Raw genomic sequence first — 22,692 nt, forward strand, 5'->3', positions numbered from 1 at the left:
GTTAAAAAAGACTATCACAAATTATATGTCCATTGCATTTTTAAGAGTTTAAAAGGCTTGACTGATGATTTTTCAAGTTCTTGCAGTGTAGCTCTTAACCAAGGTTTCAGCCTAATTACCAGGCATTTAGTTTTTCATTTATTTGTAGAACAATATGTCAGGTTTTTTCTGTAATCTCTACACTCTAAACTCTCATTTCACCTCCCATTCCTACGCTCTGTGTATAAAATGTATGATACTGTTCCTTCTCCTTTCTTTAAGCAGAATAAATAATGCTCTGAGAACAAAATTAAAAGACTGCTTTTGTTGATTTCACTCCTATAATTAATTCCTAAGATCTTTCTTCCATTCATGTGTGGTTTAACATGCATTTAAGGGTTGGAGGTTTCTTGCATTTTGGGACTGTTTAGTCACTAGACGTAAGGATATTTTTGTCATGTTACCATGAAAAAAAAATTAAATTACTTTGCCTAAATTTCAGAATACAATCTCTGTTGGTAGTTGGTTGTATGATAATAGTTTGTGTATGTGTGTGGGGTGTTACTTCATGAAAGATGTAAAGTTCTCTGGAATTCCTGGCATTCATTATTGTAGATCTTACAAGATCTTGGTGCTCACTAACCCTACATGTGCACTGAAGCGGTTTCTCTTGTAAGTCATTATTAATTGAAAAGGCTCTAAAATGCTTCATGGTAGTTTATTGGGAGCTGTGGATGAGTCTTAAGTTCTTTATTGATACATAATACAGGTTGTTAATGCCTCTGCTGTTGACTTTAGCTAGTCTCTCCTGGACCATTGAGGATGTGACAAGAGATCTCCCTCCTTTTGGGAAACTGTACTGCTCAGAATAAATGTCAACTCCCTGAGTAGCTGATATCCTGTGACATACTGCAACTATTGCGTGTACAACTGAGTTGTTGTGCGCTCTGTTCTTTTCTCACTGGCTGTGAAGGAAAGGAAAAGATAAACTGTTACATCCATCGTGAAAAAAAATGAGCTCTAAAGAGGCCTTTCCATGTCAGGCTGTGTATTAACCAGAGTGGCATTTTGCGGTACCCTCTTCTCAACTCAACTGTTCCTCAGTTTCAGAGAAGGGACTAGAAATTTGTACAAGACTGTGCAGATTGTGTCTTAGACTTTTACACAGGCTGAGTGACTTCACTCAAAACCACCGCTGTGTTTTATTTAAGGCATTTGCTGTCAAGATGGGCCATTTAGGGTCATTAAAGGTCACTGACCTTTAAGGTCAGTTTTTCAGTTATAACTGGTGGATTCTGTAAATGAGAACTTGGTGATTCTTAAAGAGTTCTGGCTTTATTAGAGAGATTTTGGATGTGTTTAAGAAAAAAACAAATTCTGTAGTCATGGAAGATGCCTGCTTCCCTGATTTGCCTTCTTTACTAGGTAAATATCTGTTGCCCCTCTGTGGTAAAACCAAAAATAGAGACTAGGTAACCTTTAGCACTTAGCAGTATGAACCTTATTCCTCCCACCTTCTTCATGAAGGTTGGCTTTCCCATAATCTTTACAAAAATGCTTACACTGATGGGCTGTTCTGACAAATGGAGGTTAGTTTATTTGTGATACAATTTTATAAGATCTGTCATTTTAAGTGAGCATGTCAACATTTCACTGAACTAAGTACTGTTGTTCCATGGTGAACAGCAGAGCCACGAAAGCAGTATTTCCAGCCTGCAGAATTAACTGCTGTGGAAACTACTCAATGACAGGTTGTGTGATTTGTTGTATGTAAGATCCAAAAGAGGTATATAACATGTTCTTGCAATTTCAACCCCTCCTAATATGCTCTTACTGCTTGGGGTCCAGCCTATTCTAGTCTTGAGATGTCATAGCCTCCAAGAAACCTTGCTGAGACATGGAGTTCGCCAAGTTTTGAGAGTGGGGGTGGGACAGGTAAGTAAGTGGTGTTTCTTGCTTTATATGACGCTCTTTTGCAATTAAAAAAATACATGCTGATGTTCACACTGGAGGCCACCAGTTCTTTCCCTTTGTATTATTAACTAGTTGTTAAAAAACCAAAAACTTGCAAAACTGCGCCATAGAGTGAGCAAACACTGTTTCCTTCTGTTCTCTCCCCCCTTTCTCATTGGCATGTTATTTTTGCCAGCAAGATCCTGCAATGTTTTTATCTTCCAGAATACAGAATATTGTTAACATTACTTGTGGGTATGTGCATTTAGACTTTGGTGTCTTTTATTTTCAGGAAAGTTGAGATTAGAAGGGGAAGATTAGACTTGTTAAAATAATTTTGGTACCTGATAGGGCAGTGATCACGTGGTATTACTGTACTGGGAAATGAGACTTTAAAGACAAAAATCGTGTTACTGATGGTCCCTATCTCCCTTTTTAAGAACTAAAAACTTGTAGGCATTTAGGTACATCTATGTATTTCATGGGTTTATGTATAACAATAGCCAAATTTTTATTTTTAAAGTAGTTTTACAGATAGTTGCTTATTATTAACTGAGACCCATGGATGTAAATGTAATTATCTATAGTTGTTTTAGAGAAAGAATCGTGTCAGTGCACGCTGATGGTTTTGCCCAAATCCAGTCTGCTATTTTATAGTAGTTGACTTAGGAAAAACTGGAGATTAAATACACCTTGTAATAAAGTGTGAAAGGATACCACCTCCTGGGGTAAATAACTTGCTGAAAGATGTTTGCAAGTGATGCATACTCATGATTTCTGGGATAAACATCTTCGTTGTAGAAAACGATTTTCCATGTGAGCAGAAACTGCAGAGGTGATTGGGTGGATCCCACTGCTGTTTCAGTGTGTTGATGTGAGTGGAAGTAGCGCACGATGAAGGTCTGTGTGGAAAGGCAGTCTGATATAAAGGAGATTTTAAACTAAGACATCTTCTAGTGTGGTAGCAGGAAGGACTGTATGTTTGAAGCTTTAATTATCTGTTCACTGGTAACATGTTACAAAAATTTAACTTTATGGGCTAAAATACAGTTTCCGCCCAAAATGAATATGGAGGTGGAAAATGCAATGGAAGGTATGCTCTCTTCCCTGCTTGGGTGCTGTTGAGTTTCTTGGCTGAGGTTTTTTTTGAGAAAGGGATATTTTTTGTCATTTATCTGTAATTACAGGCACAAAGTATCTGATCACTGCAAGTTAATTACATTTTAAGAGAGGCCTGGTTTTGAAGAATCCTTTTTTAAGTGCCTTTTGAGATGAGGAGGAGGACTGCTTTGAAAGTTGTATCACAAATGTAAATAGTGTCTTTTTTTGTGACCCTACTTTATCTGTGAGTTTTCTTGGTTTTAAAGTCATAAATGATTGAGGGAGTAATTGGCCTGGCTTGATTTTATGTTCATAAGCTTTAAATGTGTTAAATCCTAGAAGCATCTATGTAGATCTTGCAAAAGCATAAATGAATATACTTAGTGTCTGGTATACACATAGTTTAAGTATTGCACTTCTAATAATTTCTGTGCATGGGGAAAATAGCTAGATTGTACAATTACTCCATAAACTGTTGTTTGCAGTTTTATTTCCTTGAAAAACAGTTGTGACCTTCACAGCTTCTAAGATACATCTAAATGTGTTCTGATACTTGTCTGTATGAAGAGGCCAGATTCTGCAAAGTATTGTGTATTTGCATTGTGTTCACTTCACAGACATATTTTGGGTGATTTCTGTAAGTTGGGGAAAAAAGAAAACATCTAAATTTGTGTAATTGTAGCGTTCAATGTTGGTGCTTTGTGATGTCTAAAATATGTGAATTCTGCCCTGAGACTGAGCATTTCCATAGATTCTGGTAGTGTTGTTCAGGAATGTATCTTTAGATATGCTGCCCTCGTCAGGAATTTTACAGTCTTGAGGGAGAGACAATCTTGTATTTGTGCAATCACAATTTTTCTATAAATATGAGAGGACTAGTTTTTTCTGTCAGTAATACAAACTTGTCTGCCTTTCATTAAGCACCTAGAATGAGAAAAATGCTAAATGCTTTTCAGGGCTAAACCATAACTGTGAAGTTGATTACAAGTTGTTCTTATTTTCTTGGAATAACTGCCATTTACAGCATATTATCCATGTAAGGGTGGGATCTTTCAAATCACTCAGATTCATCTTAATTTTTGATTTTAAATAGATCACAGTTGTTCTGAGTCCTAGAGCTTTCAGATAATCTTATTAATTTGCAAGTACAATGTGTTTAATAGGGTTTGGGAGAGAACATGGCATGGGAAATGCTTCAAAATTATATGTAAAGCAGAATTGTAAAATACTATGTTGTGGTATATGTTTGGAATGCTGAAAAATCTTTACAGACCAAACTTCTGCAAATTCTTCTTGAAACATTAAGTGTCAGCATTGAAGTCTTTGTCACTTGCCAGCGTTAAAGGTCTCTCTACAAATCCCAAGCCCAGTAACAGGGTGAGTGCGTTGCCCTTCGCTGCAGACAACCATCTCTTGAACTGGTTGGGGACGTGGCAGGATCCGGTCCCAGAGCTGAGCTGGGGTCCTGCCCTCACCTTCCTGCCCAGCCAGGTCTTGCCTGTCCTGCTCTGCCGTGCAGTGCTGGAGGTGCAGCTTCCCCTTCCACCCCGTCTCTGGTAACTGCAGCATAAATGAGACCCACATGTTACCAACGATGCAGGGTCTCCTCTCCTTCCACATTTTGACTTAAAAATCCCAATTTGATACTTTGGGTAATATTGTATACTTTTTTTTTATGCAGAAGCACTCTAATCATGGCTCTCACATGTTTAAATGCTGAAGTTTCCATTATTTTTTTCCTAGTGAGATTTTTCCCGTTCTGAGATATTTCTGTGAGACTGACTTGCCCTTACTCTCAGGTATCATGGAAGAGGTGAAAAGTTGATTTCACTCTGAGGATGGAAATAGGAGTTATGGTTTCCAACTGGGGATAAGTGCGCATCTTCTCCATAGTTTTCATATCTAAGATTAGCTTTGCATCTTGATCAAAATAGAAAAAAGAGAAATTAAAGCAAACTGTATACCCTTTTCTTAAATGCACTGCATGTTCTTCCAAAAAACGGGGAATTTATAGTAGGGGGGGTTGTTTGTGGTTTTGTTGGGTTTTTCTTCTATTTCAGTAAATAAGTATGTCAGTCTCTCTGCTGTGGGTTAGTTATGTTACTTGTGACATCTGAATATTAGAACAGCAAAGTTACAAAGCCGTGTAACAGCTGGATAGCAGGTAGTCCATATCCTTGTATTCTCTCATCAAAGTTAAAGTTCTCTTTCTTGAAATCAAACACCTTAATAGTTGTTTATAACATGTGTGACTGTTGATATCTGAAAGTCAAACTTTAAGTCTCCTTTGCTTGATCCTCCCGAGTGAATTTTGGTATACTTCAAGTGAGACTTCTCTTGTCTCTTTTGTTTTGATTTTGAAGCAGTCACAGAAATAGCACCTGAAATTGTGTCCAGAAATCATTATTTTTGATTGTCACAGGATTGTTGGGTCAGGTTAGGAGCACAGCACAGCATCAGACAAGAGGAAACATGTGGCATATTCTAAATTTAGGGTTTACCTTACAGTGTGGTGAAATGCCTTGTAAGGCAGTAGCTCATGCCAGCCTATTTTGGGTTTATCTGTGTTGTGCAGTGCCATGTAGACATCCTGGATTGTGTTGTGGCAGAGTAGTAGCAGCATTAGCATGGTATGCTGTCAGAACTGAGGTATTCATTTTCTCAGCAGGGTTTCAAGGTGAGCCTGGATGAGGTACTGAGGTAATTCACAACATAAGAGAATTTTTGTGGATGTAACTGAACTGCTTTCATGGTTTTGCTTTACACGGTGCAAACATTAGCAAAGTAACTTGGGTTTCTGGCACTGTGGCTTTGGGATGGAGGGATATTGCACATGGTGTTACTGACTTGACAAGAAAGAACACTGGCAGATTTCTGAAAAAATCTCTTAATATCTGATGTACAGGTATCTTTCTCAAGCAGGTGCTGTCTTAATTCTTTATAATACTGGGGAAAGGATGGCACAAGATTTATTTCTGTTTTAATAGTCTCCTAGTTCTTAGGAGTGTAAAGGTTATGGAAATATAAGTATTCCTGCTTCTTTCAATCAAAATACACATTTCTATTGTGTTTGTTGCTGTTTGTAGTTTTGCTAAGGTACAGCAGCATGAAAGATAATGGACTGGTTTTTGATTGCTGCCAGCCAGAATACCCAAGAAATGTTGTATGTAGTAGGAACAGTTGTTTTGATTTAGTTTCTAGAATTCAGCCTTGTCACAAAACTGTGGGAGAAAGAATCCCACCCCATTCCTGCAGCCCCCGCATCATCACATCCTTGCTTTTATTCTGCTGCAGAGATTTCATAACATTCCAAAGATGTGTGTGTGTGTGTGTGTGTGTGTTGGGAGGTCATGTTTATAAATGTATGTAAACAGTTGAAGCAAGGATAGTGTGGTTTAGGGGGACAGGCATGTGACAAGGGGGAAGGAAGTTAAAGAAGTCATAGACAAAATGATGAGAGTTGCAGTAGAAAATAGAAAAAGGACAACCGAAGGCAACACAACATATGTTGTAACCAAGAGTGAATTGTTGGGGAATGGAGTGGTGCTGAACATGATTAAAACTCAAAAGCAAAATTCATATTAATTTGTTTAAGAATTGAATTAGAAAGCTGATACTGGTATGATTAACTACAGTATACAAGCATATGTTCTCCTAATTCCAGGAGGCATGGTTTAGAACTTTGTTATACTTGGATGCCTTTTGATATTGTCAAATAAACAAATGGTATTGTTTTGCCTTTGTAGGAAGATGAAAAATTTCTGACAGACTTGTTTGCACAACTAACAGATGAAGCCACAGATGAGGAGAAAAGACAGGAATTGGTAAGAAATCTGTAAATATGTATGAAAGGGACATTTACCACAAAGGGACTCCTGTATCTGACGAGTATATTCCTGGTTTTCAGGTAAATTTTCTGAAAGAGTTTTGTGCATTCTCACAAACACTGCAACCTCAAAACAGAGATGCATTTTTCAAAACCTTGTCAAATATGGGCATACTGCCTGCACTAGAAGTCATATTGGTAAGTCATTTCAATTCTACTTGTCATGACAATTTTGTTCATCTCCAGAGAGGTTTTTTTAACAAGTAATTTCAACACAAACTTCAGCAACTGGTTTTCTGATGTGTTTGCTTCATTTGTCTTATCTTAGCTTGAGATTCAGAATGTTTAAAATACTTCTGTAAAAGTCTAAAAGCAGTTACAGTATGACATTGGTAAGTGCCCTGGCATTCTTCTGGTTTTGTTTTCTCATTTGCTTTCCTATCTTTACATGCTTTTTGGTGTACAGGTAAGTAAGAAAATAGAAGGGCAACAAAACCATAAAGTTTATTTTACCCAACAGTTGTCAAAGGTACAGGGAAGCAGTGAGAGTTGAGTCAGTTTTAGAATATGGTTTTAGCAGTAATTAGGTTTGACTTGTGAGTAGAAATTAAAGCTTTATGTTTTTAGGTAACATTTAAGCCTTTCAAGGAAACATAAATGATTTTATTTGACTGTTCCAGGGTATGGATGATGCACAAGTACGAAGTGCAGCCACTGATATATTCTCTTATTTGGTTGAATACAACCCATCCATGGTACGAGAGTTTGTCATGCAGGAAGCGCAGCAGAATGATGATGTAAGTAGAGTCCCCAGAAATTGGTGTTTGAAATTACTGTTTTAGATTTATGACTCTCTGATGACATGAGCCCTAGTTCTGAAGAAGTATGGGATATAGTCATGCCAGGAACAAGACACTGAACTACAATGCTTTTAAAAATTCTGTTAGGTGACATGAGTGCTCACTGGTTCAGATACTCGTTCCATTGTATGTAAAGTAAAACAGGTTTCCTTAAACCACCATTCTGGTTAACATCAGCAGTCATGCAAGCAAAACCAAATGTACTTGAACAATGTCCTCCTTAAAATGTGAAATGTAAATTTCAGTCTTGATATTGGCATGTACATATGTTTTTATTTTGCATATAAGAAACCTGTGTTCAGTTTATTATCGTACATGCTGAAAGTGGAATTATGGCCCTAAGTGTCAACACTTGTTGTCAGATTTTCCAAAGATCCTCTGTAACTGATTATTACAAAATGTTAACTCACAGCTAGTGGTAAGAAAGGTATTTCAGAGTGGTATCCAGTGGACTGAAAACATTATGCTGCCTTTTTCACAGAGGAGATAGTTAATGTTTTTTTCTTTTAACTGCCAAAATCATAACCAGAGAACAGGAAGCTGCTGGTGCCACTGCTTCTGTACTGAAAGAAAGGGGTAGCTGGATCAGTGAATATTGCTGGTGGTTCCAGCCACTTGTTTCTGAAGCCTGTCATCTTCTGTGGGGGAGAGTGGTAACCAAACAACTTCAGTTTAGGGATTCCTAAATGTAAATTTTATTTTTTACTTTCATGTGTTATTCTTGTTTTCTGAAAATACACCTTTTGGTTATTTTTAGATTAATATAATTTAATCAAGTGCAATAGCATTATAAAATTTCTTGTTGTATGTTTGTGGAAATTAATATTTTGGTATGTGTTTTTAAGGGGGATACAAATTAAAACTACTTTACTCTGAAAGGGCTTCCAGAAATTGGTTGAATTTTGAGACTGTTCAGGATGTGCCTGTGTACTTTTTATCTTTTAATATTTTGGTGCGGACTAAATTCGAAATTAGATTGTTAATTTCATTACTGTTTTTAGTTGCTTTAAAAGCTTCCTCTTCACTGCTTGCATTCTTGCTGTTGAAGCACTGATCAGTATGTATCAGTGGTATGTAAAGTTATTGTTTTTGTTAAGTTTGGGGGTTTTTGTTTGGTAGTTGTTCAGACTTCACAAAATTTTGCTAGAACACATTTTTAACCAGGCAGTAACCCTTTCAGAAAGTAATTTCAGATTTGGGAAAAGGGACAATAAGAATTGATTTTTGTCTTTTTTTTTTTTTTTTTCCCCCGTTAGGATATATTGCTCATTAACCTCATTATAGAACACATGATTTGTGACACAGATCCAGAACTTGGAGGGGCAGTGCTACTCATGGGTTTGCTTCGTACTTTAGTTGATCCAGAAAATATGCTTGCCACTGCCAACGTAAGTAAATACCTTGAAATGGAATTGTATTTGGGTTTCTTAGAGTATTTGATGATATGTTTTACATGTGGGTTTTTTTCATTCTTTAGAAAACAGAAAAGACAGAGTTCTTGGGTTTCTTCTACAAACATTGTATGCATGTTCTGACAGCCCCTTTATTGGCCAATACTACAGAGGACAAGCCTAGCAAAGGTAAATGAATACCTGTCAAAGGACATTTTCTGTCTTAAAGAGAGTCTGAGACATGTTTTACATAGTTCAGAGTAAAGTGTTGATTCGTGATTTAGTCATTTGAATAATGCATAAGCAAAACGAGAGACCTGATTTATGAAGTGACAACATTTGTTGCAGATTTGGCTTCAGCAAAAATTATTTTTATAGTTTTTGGGGACTCATGGGGCAGTTCAGTGACATAGACTTGCACACATGCATAAATGTTTTTTAAGGTCAGGGATTACCAGAGATGTTGCAACATTTCCCCAAAGAAGGTATACTGAGTTTGAGGGTATTGTTCTTACATCAGGCTAAGAAAACAAAGATCAGTGATGAAGTAACTGTTCGTGCTGGCTACTAGCAGCAATTTTTATTACGAGTGTTAAAAGAGCCTGAGATATTTCTTGCATAGTATTTTTGTTAAAAGGCATCATAGATCACAACTTTGGTTCAGACTTAGTCAAGACACTGCATATGGGGTGATACTTTATGATACAGACGTGTGGACATCATAATGAGATTTGGTTAAATAAACCTGACTGCTTGTGTTAGTCTTCAGTTCTGTACTCTTCAAACACCAGTTTAAGAAAATGTAATTGTTTCTATATTTTAGGAGGTTTTCTGCCATATCTGTATTTATAGAAAATAATCCATAACAAGCTTGTTCAATTTCTGTTTTAAAGACTAAACACATCCTGCAGCGTGTCCCATAAATTGTCTGTGGGAATATACAAGAACTTGGAAATGTTCACCAGACTGCAGCTGGATATTTGAAGTTAGCTTCTGAAGGCACTATTCCAGATAAGTTTCATTATTTTGGTTTTGTTTCTATTCCAGATGATTTTCAGACAGCCCAGCTCTTGGCATTAATACTGGAATTGCTGACTTTCTGTGTAGAACATCATACCTATCACATCAAGAACTACATCATTAACAAAGATATCCTGCGGAGGGTACTCGTTCTCATGGCCTCGAAGCACGCTTTCCTGGCACTGTGTAAGTTTGAAAGCTAAGGAATAAACTAGTACTTCGTCAGTGTGAAGTGTTACGGGTCTTCATTCTGCTGGGAGAAAACTGTTCATAGATCATGACAATTTGTGATTGACTATGGAAATTCTACTGTTATAGTCCATATTTCTCATACCAGTTTATAGATATATCAGCTAGTATTAGGAAATAATTTTGCATTTATTGATACCTTTTTTTCTTAAGAAAAAGAATTTTTTTATTTCATTTCAGTGGAGTGGTGATTTGAGAAGATGGTATGTCAATATTGAGTATACTAAGAGAAGCATTGTAAGTTTTGGTATTTTTTAGAAGTTATCAGAGTTACTTAATTAGAGATACAGCTGCCTGACTGCATTAAACTGCACAGAAATTCTGTGGGCTGCTCTTGAAACTCTGATAGTTTCTTGACCATGCTCAGCTCAGTAATAGCAAAGCAGTGTGACTTAATTCTGAAGGCAAGTAAGAGATTTTTTCCATAATTCTGTTGTGCACACAGATTTAACAAAGCTTGAAGCTGACTGAGCAGTACCATACAAAGAGAGATACCTTTTAAATTTGTAACTGAGTAACCTGCGTTTGATTTTAGAACCCTTTAATAATCTTTTTCCTGTACACCTCGTTACTAAGCAAAACGTGCTGCCTTTTAATGAGATCATACTGTGCTTTCTCGTGATGCATGGACATTCTCTCACTTATATATGCTTTGGAGTTTCAGAAGGAGCTTCAAACTGTAAATTGAGCCTTTACCTTATTATGAGTGTGAAGAAAAGGCATTTACCAATTTTAAAATGAGATCATTTATATCCCAATCAAATAGAACTAATTAAATCTAATCAAACTTACATTTGAATAGTAGGAATGATAAGCACATTTCTCAGTTCTTTACTGAAAAAATATTTTACCTTTACCATATGTAATTTAAAAACAGAAAATACACCTTTATGTTAGTAGTAAGATAGTGAACAGAGGTAGTTTCATTTGTACAATCATGATGGAGGATTTTTTAATGTTCAAACAGATGAGTAATCTTCAGCAGTGTAGTCAAGGCTATTGAGAAGCAGAGAATGGCTGAATGTATTACTTGTTTCTAGTACTGTAAGGTGTATACAAACCAAAGTTGTAAATTGCCCTAACTAATGCTGAGTCATTTTTGCATTTTTTTCTTTTAAATTTAAAAATTCTTTTGACAACACTTCTGTTTCAGGTGCCCTTCGTTTTAAGAGAAAGATAATTGGGCTAAAGGATGAATTCTACAACCGTTATATAATGAAAAGTTTTTTGTTTGAACCTGTGGTCAAAGCATTTCTAAATAATGGTTCCCGTTATAATCTGATGAACTCTGCAATAATAGAGATGTTCGAATTTATCAGAGTGGTGAGTGCTGTTCCATGCTGACGATAATTACTGTATTGTTTAGTCTTGTAATTCAATTTCTTTTTACTTTTGCCTTAAATTATACTATCATAATGGGACCATGTGATACTGTATTTATATGAACCTTCTTTTATATCACTGTTACATATTTGTACATGTTCTTTCCTACATTCAAACAGTACCATTACTTGAAAATTAAATTCACTCGATAGTGTGCTCACAATACCCAGATTTGCAAAGGCAGCACTAATCGAGTTTCATCATGCAGATTGGATAAACTTGTTATGCATGACAGGAACATAATTTGAAACTAGTGCTACAAACCCATCAAATTCACCTCTGCTCTGTAATGACAATTCAATGGAATATGGAAATATACGGAAGAGATACCAGTCTTTTGATTATATTAATGGACTGCTGCAGAGTCCCTTCCATGGCGAGCCTCTTAAATATTCATGGTAATTTGGCTGTCTGCACAGTACTGTTTCTTCCCTGTTGTTTGCATCCAGATTCTGAGAGATGCTGTACAGACTGTAAATGTGGTAAGGTAGGCCTAGCTAGGGTGCAGACAGCTGTGGAGGAGTAAGTCACCGGACCTTGTCACCTCTTGAAATCTTCTGTGCTGATACCTCTTTCCTCTTTGAGTTGGAACTCAGGATAATTTAAGACTGAAATGACCTGATAGTCATGGCAGAGTTGATTGAAAACTGGTTTTGAAGCTGTGAAAAAAAGTGAATCCATACAGGTGACCCTGATTTGTGCTGTATTGGGTTTGTGTGGCAAGGTTTTGATGGGCGACAACTAAAGAGTTGGCATCTGTAGAACCTACTAGAAGCTTCCCCTGTGTTCAGTATAGCCAATGCCAGCTAGCTCCAAGACTAATGTGCCACTGGCCAAGGTTGGAGCAGAAATTCCCTTGAAGACCATGGGGAGGTAGGATGTCCCCCTGCAGTCCCTGGAGGACCCCACACTGGAGCAGGTAGATGCCCAAAGGAGGCTGTGACCCCATGGGAAGCCTGCACTGGAGCAGGCTCCTGGCAGGACTGTGGCTCCATGGAGAGAGGAGCCCACACTGGAGCAGGTTTGCTGGCAGGACTTGTGATGACCCATGAGGGGCACACAATGGAGCAGCCTGTTTGGGAAGGACTGCGTGCCGTGAAAGGGACCCACACTGGAGCAGTTCATGAAGAACTCTAGCCCAGGGGAAGGACTCACTCTAGAGAAGTTTGTGAAGAACTGTCTCCTGTGGGAGAGTGTGAGGAGTCCTGCTCCTGAGGAGAAAGAAGCAAAGGAGCAACAGAGACAACTGACCGCAACCCCCATTCCCTATTCCCCTGCACCGTTTGGGGGAGGAGGTAGAGAAAATCATGAGTAAAACTGAGCCCAGGAGGAAGGGAGGGGTGGGGGAAGATATTTTTAAGATTCGGTTTCTTTTGCATTGTCCTACTCTGATTTGATTGGTAATAAATTTAGTTAATTTCCCCAAGTCGAGTCTGTTTTGCCTGTGACAGTAACCGGTGAGTGATCTCTCCCTGTCCTTATCTCAAACCACGAGTCTTTTGTTATATTTTCTCTCCCCTGCCCAGCTGAAGAGTGGAATGATAGAGCAGCTTTGGTGGACACCTGGTGTCCAGCCAGGGTCATAGTACCATGTGTGGTCTTTCAGTATTCCATCAGATTGGGTGCGCTGATTCTATAGATCATGCTATGGGAAAATAAATAACTATTTTTTTTCTTATCCACCTTTTCACACAGATATCAAGGTTGCATTCCCAGACTACTTCTTGATATCTGTCAATAATTTTGTCAATTTTTTTTTCATCCAAGTTTATTTTTAAAGACAGCGAATTTTCAAAAAGCATGTTTCTGTTGTTATTATTGTATTACCATTTACAGCAGATGACTTTTAAGCACATAACCGAAAAGATTACTTTTAAGCACATAACCCATAGTGTATGGTAATTCAAGTGTTTATTCTGCAGTGTATTCTAAGGGCTGTGCAGCGTTAAGAAAGCCAAACAATGCACAGGAGCAGTTTTCCTGCTGCATTGTGCAGGCCCGTGCTAGTCTCAACTGTGTACAGTGGCTTTGAGCAGCCACAAAGCTAAACTGAAATAGCAGAAGAGTTGGGAAGCTTTTGTAAAGGACCTTGACCAGTACTGCTTGGCCACAAAGTAAAAAACTTGATGTTGGATTGTGATGAAAAATAGCTTTCTTGTTCTCATTCTAAACAAATGCATCAAATAGTTATTTTTAACTCAACAAGTACCAGTTAATCTCTCAATATAAAAATATTTATAAGTTACAGTAGGAAAGACGTTTTAGAATTGGGTTTGGTATGGATTTTTTATCAGGTTTTGGGTTCTGTCGTGTTTTGAAGAAGATACTTCTAGAAAATTGACACTGTTTTGCTAATTAAATATTTGACACTCTAGATTTTTAACTGCAGTTGTATGCTTAATACTTTTGCATAAGCTAATTAATACAGTGCTTCATACAGCATATTTTAAAATAATTTCTCATTTGAGTTACTTTTTATATTGTATTAAAGAAATTCATTTGAATGAAAATAAGTCACTTTATATGTGTTTGTTCCTATAGGAAGATATAAAATCGTTAACGGCTCATGTAATTGAAAATTACTGGAAGGCACTGGAAGATGTAGATTATGTGCAGACATTTAAAGGACTGAAACTACGATTTGAGCAACAAAGGGAAAGGCAAGATAATCCAAAACTTGACAGGTAAAATGCACTCAATGCGCTTAATAGTATATTAATGTGTTAATTCCTTTTTGGAATATTGATGGATTGTTCTCTGATAGTGGGAAATGTACATAATTTAGACTCCTGCTTGCGTCTCAAGCACTGTCAAGTTTACTTGACTAAAAGTGGGATTTTCAAATGTGTTGCTGCAGACTTCTGATCAAATCAACTTTCAGCTAACATTAGTTGCCGGACTCCCAGTCATAATGCTAATTTGTCATATCCTAAACTTACGTACATTATTTTAATGAGACTGGAAGCTACCGAGTATCTGAAGTTCATTTGTTTAAATAAAGCATTTCCGCTGCTGATTTCAATGATTGCTCAGTTGTGAATTATCATTCTGTGGATTTTTCCTTAAAAAAATTCACATGTCAGATTTCCTTCTATTTTAGTCAACTGTGGGAGTAGATATTTAGATAAGCTCTACCAAAATGCCTGAGAAGTAGAATATGCAGAGAAATTTTCCGAGAACACTTTTTTGTCACTTTTAGAGCTACTGATGGAGTAAAAAAGAACCTGATGTAACACTTAATTCACACCTTCTGTTGCTTGCCAGAGCAAAAGTTCCTTTCCTTAATACACATTTACCCAAGGTTAAAAGGTTGTGGAGTGCATAAAAATAGGAAGTTTAGGCCTCCCTACTCCATTTGTTTTTGACTTACGTCTAGTGTCATTAAAACAAGATAGACTGCTTGTGTGAATAGATGAGTTACTCTTAAGAATTGTTAGCAAGACCTGTTCTTGTTGTGCTCTCTTGAATTAGCTTGAGAAAACATTAAAAAATTAATCCTGATTAGTCCTACGAGGACATCTTGAAATCTCAGACTTTTATTTTATTTCCTACCACAAGATTTCTTAACCAGTATTTAAATTTGAGACTTGTACAATTAAAATAAAGAGTATAAGTGTACATTCAATTTAAAATGTTGAATCACCTCCAAGAGCATGGGTAGGACCTGCAGTTTTGAGTACTAATGTTTTATATGTGAAATGTTGCTATTTTGGCTTGTGTCAGCTAAGCTTATCACTTCAACAGCTGTGAAATTCAAGCCTATGATTTTTACTTACTTACATTAATGCATGTGTTGGAAAGAACACCCAGCTGTGATTCAGTACTTTCTATCCAGTACAGCAAGTAAAACATCAGTCTTTTCTTGGCTTTAGTTGAGCTAAGGAGCTGTGTATAGTTGTGCTGCATGAGTTTATCCAACAGAAAATAGAGCTTCAGGAGGTCTGGAGCTCAACCAGCTCGGTTTTTACCTTCTTCCTACATCTGATGTAGTGGCTGCACAAGTCTTGTCATAGTCCCTGTAATTTCCTAAGTCAAACCCCAGAAATATTAACATGAAAAAATAACAAGAATCTGTTCACATATTTTAGCAAAGAATAGTTTGGTAAGGAGGGAGACCAACATTTTGTTGGCATGGGCCACACAAGTATTCAGAAGAGTTCCACTTAACTCACAGTTCTGCGCTATTAACAGAACTCAAGGTTAAGTGCAGTGTAAAATGATGCAGGATGTATAGATCCAGATGATAATGCTGGCAAGTAATTTAGTCAGAATTAGATTTATTTTTAAAAGTACATTTAGCATTCTTATTAAATACCTCACAATTTCGTAATTTTTCCCCTTCTGGCTTTTTTCTGAAGTCAGTAATGCAAGACCCTTTCCCTAAATAGAAGGTCTAGGTTGTATTATTAACATTTTGATCCCAGGAACTGAGATTTTATGAAAAATACTGTATTTCAGCCAGTAAGTTGTGAAGTGCTCCATCAAGGGTTTCATGTTTCTATTGGAAATTGACTGTTCAAATCAACATCTAGCAGTGAAAAGAATGTTTTTAACCTCTCTTCCACTTCTCCTTTCCCATTCTTCAAGGGGCACATACCTGTCCCTTGGCTCCAACACCTTAATACAGCTTCTGTGAGAAAAGAGAAAAGGGAGGTTGAACAGAGATAAATCAGCACTAACAATAGATCAAATGGGGAGGGAGAAGTAGCGGTTCATATCCAAGGCTCTGAAGAATGGAAAATACTGATACTGACCAGAGGTTGTAACAGGTTGATGTGGCAGAGAGAGAGCGAGCTGTCTTTTTAATGTATCTGTTTAAAACTGGAGTAATATTTAAATTAGATTTTTATTTCATTTTCCTTGGACCCTGAATACTGACAGGTTACAAAGTATTTTCAGAGGAAAAGTCTATAATCTCTAAATTCTTTGTTTTACAACATTTTATCAGTGCAAACTGGCAAACCAAGCTTGAATGCAACGATTCAGTGAGATTTATCAAAATGACTTCTAATAATGATGTTTATAAGCTACAAAATTTTGTATAGAGAGTCTGAAAGTGCTGTTTACAGAGTTGTACCTTGTTTGATTTAAATTTTTTTTTATTTGATAAAAGTTTTTAATGATATTTGCATTGAAGATACAAAGGTTCACATTACAGAATGATTTGCTGGTGGTTTTATTGCTCTACAATGTATGTAGCTGTACACTGTCACTGTAACTGCAGAGCAGAAGTTTTATTATAAATGAGTTGATTTTTGAATCTAAACTTTTAAAACTTACTGTTTTGCAGCATGCGCTCCATTCTGAGAAACCACAGATACAGAAGGGATGCGAGAACCCTGGAGGATGAGGAGGAAATGTGGTTTAATACTGATGAGGATGATATGGAAGATGGAGAGGCAGTGGTGCCCCCTTCTGACAAACCTAAAAATGATGAGGATATTATGGACCCGATCAGTAAATTCATGGAAAGAAAAAAATGTAAGTGATGAGAAGATGTAACTTGTATTATTTTAGTTCTATTGCAGTGAAGAATTTGCATGTATTAATTCTGAAGCTTGTAGATTTCGAAATTGTGGCATCAAGTTGGTGGACCACCCCTTTAAAACAGTTTTGTTGTCTTTAAAAGCAGAACAACACAAAATGTTGTTAATTTCTAAAGCATTTCAATGATCTTACCTGGTAGTCGAGTTTTCCTGTGTTTTATTCAGGTTTATAATTAAAAATTTCTTTATAATGTTCAGGTGATATCATTGATAGAACAAAATAGATACTGTCCATAGAACATTCATTCCTGGCCAGTGGCAACAGCTGGTAGGTGGAACAGTAGTATGGAAAAAAAGTCAGTGATGACTCACTTACTGAGTTGTACATAAAGTATTAAGCCTTTTTCCACACAGTAAAGTGATTTGTAATTAAGTGTTTCATTCAGTAATATGCTTTGCTTTTGCCTTTTTTTTTTTTTTTTTCTCCCCTCCAGTGAAGGAGAGTGAAGAAAAGGAAGTTCTTCTAAAAACCAACCTTTCAGGTCGTCAGAGCCCAAGTTTCAAGCTTTCTTTTTCCAGTGGTACAAAATCTAATCTTACCAGCCAGTCATCTGCAAGTAATCTACCTGGATCCCCTGGGTCCCCTGGGTCTCCAGGGTCCCCTGGCTCACCAGGATCAGTTTCTAAAAGCACATCTCAGATGGCAGCTATTACAACTAAGGTAATTTTCAGTGGTTGTAGGTTGACTTCACTGTTATAGAGTAGGAATTTTCTTTAGCATGTATCTCACATTTTTGTGAATTCTGGCACGTTAAACACTAATGGATTGTCTGGTTTGTGTGGATTTATTGATTGGCCTTCAGCATTTTTAATGAGATCTGCCAAATAAAGAAGAAATAAAAGATGTTTTAATGCCCAAACTCTTCAAGCAGGAAGCACACCTCTGGTTACTCTTAGCAGTGATATTCACTGGGAAATACAGGCAACACTTTACTTTTATTAAATTGCACAGGGATATTTGGCAGGTAAAAATACAGAAATATTTTAGAAACAAGGCCAAAAGTTTGTGAGATTCCACAATGTCCTGCCACACCCACTGGAGGTTTCTGCTATCACTGTTTTTAATATTGTTCAGAGTTACATAACTAGCATTCGTGAAAGAAAGAAATTGTATTAGGGGTGGTTGCTGTAAGCTAAAACAGTTTTTAATGTCCTGGTGAGACTTTTTTACCTTTTGAACTAACATATAGTTTTGATTTGGAACATATTGTAGTAATAGAAGAAAGCCCCTTTAAAAGAATATTACAGCTTGCAGTAAATATTCAAAACTAGCATTTCAAAGTACATTTTAGGACACTGTTGGATTTTATCAAATATTTGGCTAAAAGTATTTAAACCAAGTCAGAGAAATAGTGACTGGTGTTTTCCCAGCGCAGGGGGCCAGATGGGGTAGTGTTGATACAGGGTAGTTCAGATAATGAGAATTTATTTTCATAACAAGTGTTTGCGTTTCTGAAAGGTCAGGTACGTATACCACTTGTCACACAGCCTTGGAATAACTCTGATTCTTCATCCTTGTTTTTTAATGCCACCATACTGCTTGTTCACCTAACTTCTAGTGAAGGTAAATGGCAGGTTAAGTTTTTTTCTTTCTTCTAATTGAACGTGGCTTAAGAGTTTGTATTTGGGTTGCCTTCTGTTGAAAACACCTGAATTAGAAGAGTTTTGCTGATGGAAGAACTAAAGGAACACTTCCTCTAAATCCCTCTGTGGAGGAAACTCCTTGCATAACCCAAGAGTTAGTCAAGCACTTTTTAAAAGGGATGGAACTGGCTTGGAAATCAGTTCAGTCTATTAGAGGCCTGTTCTCTCCCAGACAGTGTAATTCCTTGAGTCTGAAATGGAGTCTTTACATATGGAACATATTGCATACAGTTTTGGCTCCAAAAATTCAAATAGCGGTGGCAAATAAAAAGTGTTCAGGTTACAGTGAGTATGCAGAGCACTGAAAAACCACTTGTGGATTCAGGCGTAAGGTACATTCTTTCAGATTAAAATGTGCCGCAGTCACAAACTAGAAAAGTGTTGAAATTGGGTTTTCCATGAATTATCTGATGCTGCTGTTTTAGGGGTAGTATCCTCAGTGTTGTGTTGTATGTGACTCTACAGAATGTGTGTAATGGTTTTTCAAATTGTATTTTGGTAGACAGTTGACTGAAAATTTCTGGTTTAGATGTCCATCATTAGGTACCTGAATAAGTAATAGAACCTTTGAGTAAAGTATCAGTAATTGCCATTGTAGTTAAATGCTGGTTAAGCTTCAGAAATTGCAACATAGTTAGAGGAAGTTTCAGAAGTTCGTGGTGCTGCGTTATGGGTCCAGAGCTGCCTAATCTTAAAATTTTTTGTTATTTGCAATACAAGGAAGGTTTTAATGTTACTAGATACATTTCCATTTTCAGCTGACAAGTTATTTAAACTTTGTAACCTGTACACCTCATTCCATTATCTTACTCACAAAAAAAAAAAAAAAAAAAAACTCTAAGTTGCTACACACTTAACTAACTTTTTTGAAAACAGACTGTATTCTAAAAGTATCATAACTCAATTCAAATTCAAAGGATATTCCATATTTGTTTCTGAAGTGCTTCCAAATCACTCACTGCAGTCATCTGTGCTCAGTAAAAATAGAATTTACGTCTTCACAGATGGAGCTGCAGTGACACTTAGCAAAACTAAGTAGATTTTTTACTTTACTTAAATTTCAACTGGAAATACTTCCAGTTGGATAGGTAAAACCCCATTTTGGATTTATTAATTTAAAAATCTTTCAGATAATGTAATTCATTCAATTCATCACTGAAGGATTTAATTTTGTTCTGCTTCATTTTATTCAAAACCTCCTGAACCAGAATGCTTGTGGCAATATTCTGTGCAGACATGTCACGATACAGATGTGAAATATCGATGTGCAAACATTTTCTTAATTATAGTAATTGTGTCTGTCTTCATAGGGAGGCCTCGTTGGGCTTGTAGATTATCCTGATGATGATGAAGAGGACGATGAAGATGAAGATAAAGAGGAAACTTTACCTTTGTCAAAGAAAGCAAAGCTTGAGTCATCATAAAGGCAACTGCTGAAGAACATTACCAGTTGGGGAAGGATATTTTTTCCAAAAACAAACAAACCCACAGCAAAGCAGCAATCTTTTGTGAATTACTGTGTGTGACACAGATAAACCTATACAAATGGATTTCTGCCAATCAAGTGCCAATTCAAAGGAGCAGAAGAAGGAGAAATACTTTGTTTAGGGGAAAGACTTATGCCTTTGAGCTCTCCAGCTTGGACCACATGTTGCCCTTTTCTCAGGGAAGGAAATGGAAAACAAAACAAAACAAAAAAAAAAGCCAATAGGGCAGGAGTTTTGTTAGTGGAACTCTGGATTGGCTGGTCAGTTGCTACAATCAGAATATGCTTTCTTGGACCATGTATGAGACTTCTGAAGAAAAGGCAGGGTTTGCCATAATTCTTCACTAGTTAAGAATGCCAGCAGTTTCTTTGTAAAAAAGAGACCTGCCTTTGAAATCGTACATTCTGAACATTTTACTCAAGCTACAACAGGTTTTAAAAACCTCTACGGGGGAGGGCCGAATATAAAGTTTCCTCTTTTTTTTTAAATCTGTTCCCTTTGCCCTTTAAACTGCAGAAGTTTTTTTTTTTTTGAGGTGGGGGATTTGTTTGTCCCTTCTTGATTAAAGATTGAGTGGAATTCTAGATGTGGTCACTTTTGTGTCATAATTTTTTTTGCCCCCCTGAGTGTATGCTTAGTTGTTGAGTATATATTTGGGACCATTAAAATTTTTTGATGTAATATAATCTCACTGTTGTGCTGGTACCTGTTTCACACTGTGTAATTTTGTTCTGCATCACAGTTTTTAATATGTTTAGGATTTTATGGAAGATGGTATAGTTTTTATTGGAGAAAAAAAAATCTTACCACAATGTGCATAAAAGCAATAACTATTTTGTGACTAAATATTTTATATTAAATTTTACATCGGCAACTGTTGAGAGAAGAATCAGGGAAATAGGATGAAATAAAAAAATTGAAACCTATAAATAGGAAATTAGTATTCCAAAGAGATTTTGAAATTTCATAACTCAGAACAATGATGGTAACTAACTCATCAAAATGCAAGATGGATGATTTAGGAATACCAATATGTTGACTCATTTGACTTAGAAAAATAAAAAAGAAATAATTTAAGCTGAAGGAAATGGCATTATTGGTATTTTTTAAAAGTATCTGATTCCCTTTGGAATACCAGTTTTAGTGAAAGAAAGGTGGTTGTAGAATAAACTCTTTACAAGGATACCATCTTTTGAAATTTTTTCTAATACTCAGTTGAAAAACAGCAATTAAACTTTGGGTCTAAATCAATGACTACGTTCTTTCCCCTCTTCCAAAAAATCTAAATAATATTAGTTACTAATTTGAAACTAGGCTTCCTTATTCCTTTTACAGAAGATAGCTTTGCACAGCAGTGCTTCCCATGAAGGAGAGTTTATTCAGTTCCTTTGCAAACATGAGACCCTTCATTACATAAATTTTCAGGAGCTGGTTTCCTTTCAGACATTCAGAGCACCAGTGTTGCAGCAATCACAGTATATTATATGTTAACGTATCATATGCAAATAGAAATAAGAGAAGTGAAGATCTGAGGTGGGACCACAGGTGATCACACCCAAGAGTAGATTAGTACTTTGTTTCTGAACGTTGTATGTTGTGTGGGAGATTCTGTGCCAACTGCAAAAGCCAAAGCTTTTGTGCTCAGACTTTGTGAATACATCCCAGCCATTTTGGATTTAAATAGGCGTGTGCGTTGGGGAAAAATTATTAGCTGTCTTCTCCCCAAAAAGTTCATTTGTAATCAATTCCTAAGGTTGAGTTTTTGCAATGTGTTTGAAATGTCTGTGGCAGGGCAGTTCTCAGCAGTAGATTTTACACCGAGGCCAGGAGTTGTGCATGTGGTCACTGCAGGATTAGATACAACCTGCTGCTGCAGCAGGAGAGTCCCTGTGCTGTCTCAACGACCTGTCAGAAACCTGATTTTTGCAACTTGTGTGTCAGAGCAGACATCCATGACAAGGAAATATGTAATTTTTCAGGTTTTCTTAATTAGCCAGAACCTTAATCCATCCAAGCTGCCAAACTTCCCTTGAGCATAATGCTCTCCAAATTTATCCATACAGTCATCTTCAAGTCCTCCAGGCTGTATCTCAGGAAGTCTTTCTTCTGAGCTGGTCAAAGGACATTTTTTGTTAATGTTTTTCTGTTCCTTTGGAAATGGAGAGCTTGGATCTTGTGGTGTTTGATGCCTGCAGTCTTCCAAACTCTCAGATACCTTCATAATACTTCTAGGAATCTTGGATTTTGGAGTTT

The 22,692-nt window shown here is 36.8% G+C and overlaps 1 protein-coding gene across 2 annotated transcripts in view; it reads left to right on the plus strand.

The window, feature by feature from the left end:
• The window catches only part of PPP4R3A (protein phosphatase 4 regulatory subunit 3A), a 44,264-nt gene extending 23,139 nt beyond the window's left edge, over positions 1–21,125 (plus strand). For both annotated transcript variants that reach the window (XM_027885327.1, XM_027885328.1), the window contains 11 exons: positions 6,780–6,857; positions 6,941–7,057; positions 7,540–7,656; positions 8,976–9,107; positions 9,197–9,299; positions 10,158–10,316; positions 11,533–11,702; positions 14,304–14,446; positions 17,053–17,243; positions 17,743–17,969; positions 20,263–21,125. In XM_027885327.1, coding sequence (XP_027741128.1) covers positions 6,780–6,857; positions 6,941–7,057; positions 7,540–7,656; positions 8,976–9,107; positions 9,197–9,299; positions 10,158–10,316; positions 11,533–11,702; positions 14,304–14,446; positions 17,053–17,243; positions 17,743–17,969; positions 20,263–20,376 — 1,551 coding nt within the window. In that variant the 3' untranslated portion in view covers positions 20,377–21,125. The remainder of the gene's footprint in view (positions 1–6,779; positions 6,858–6,940; positions 7,058–7,539; positions 7,657–8,975; positions 9,108–9,196; positions 9,300–10,157; positions 10,317–11,532; positions 11,703–14,303; positions 14,447–17,052; positions 17,244–17,742; positions 17,970–20,262) is intronic.
• Positions 21,126–22,692: the final 1,567 nt, after the last annotated feature.

The sequence above is a fragment of the Empidonax traillii genome, unplaced genomic scaffold (genome assembly GCF_003031625.1).
Source record: "Empidonax traillii isolate 1590-97213 ecotype Southwest subspecies unplaced genomic scaffold, ASM303162v1 scaffold164:size861626, whole genome shotgun sequence".
Classification (NCBI taxonomy): Eukaryota; Metazoa; Chordata; class Aves; order Passeriformes; family Tyrannidae; genus Empidonax; species Empidonax traillii.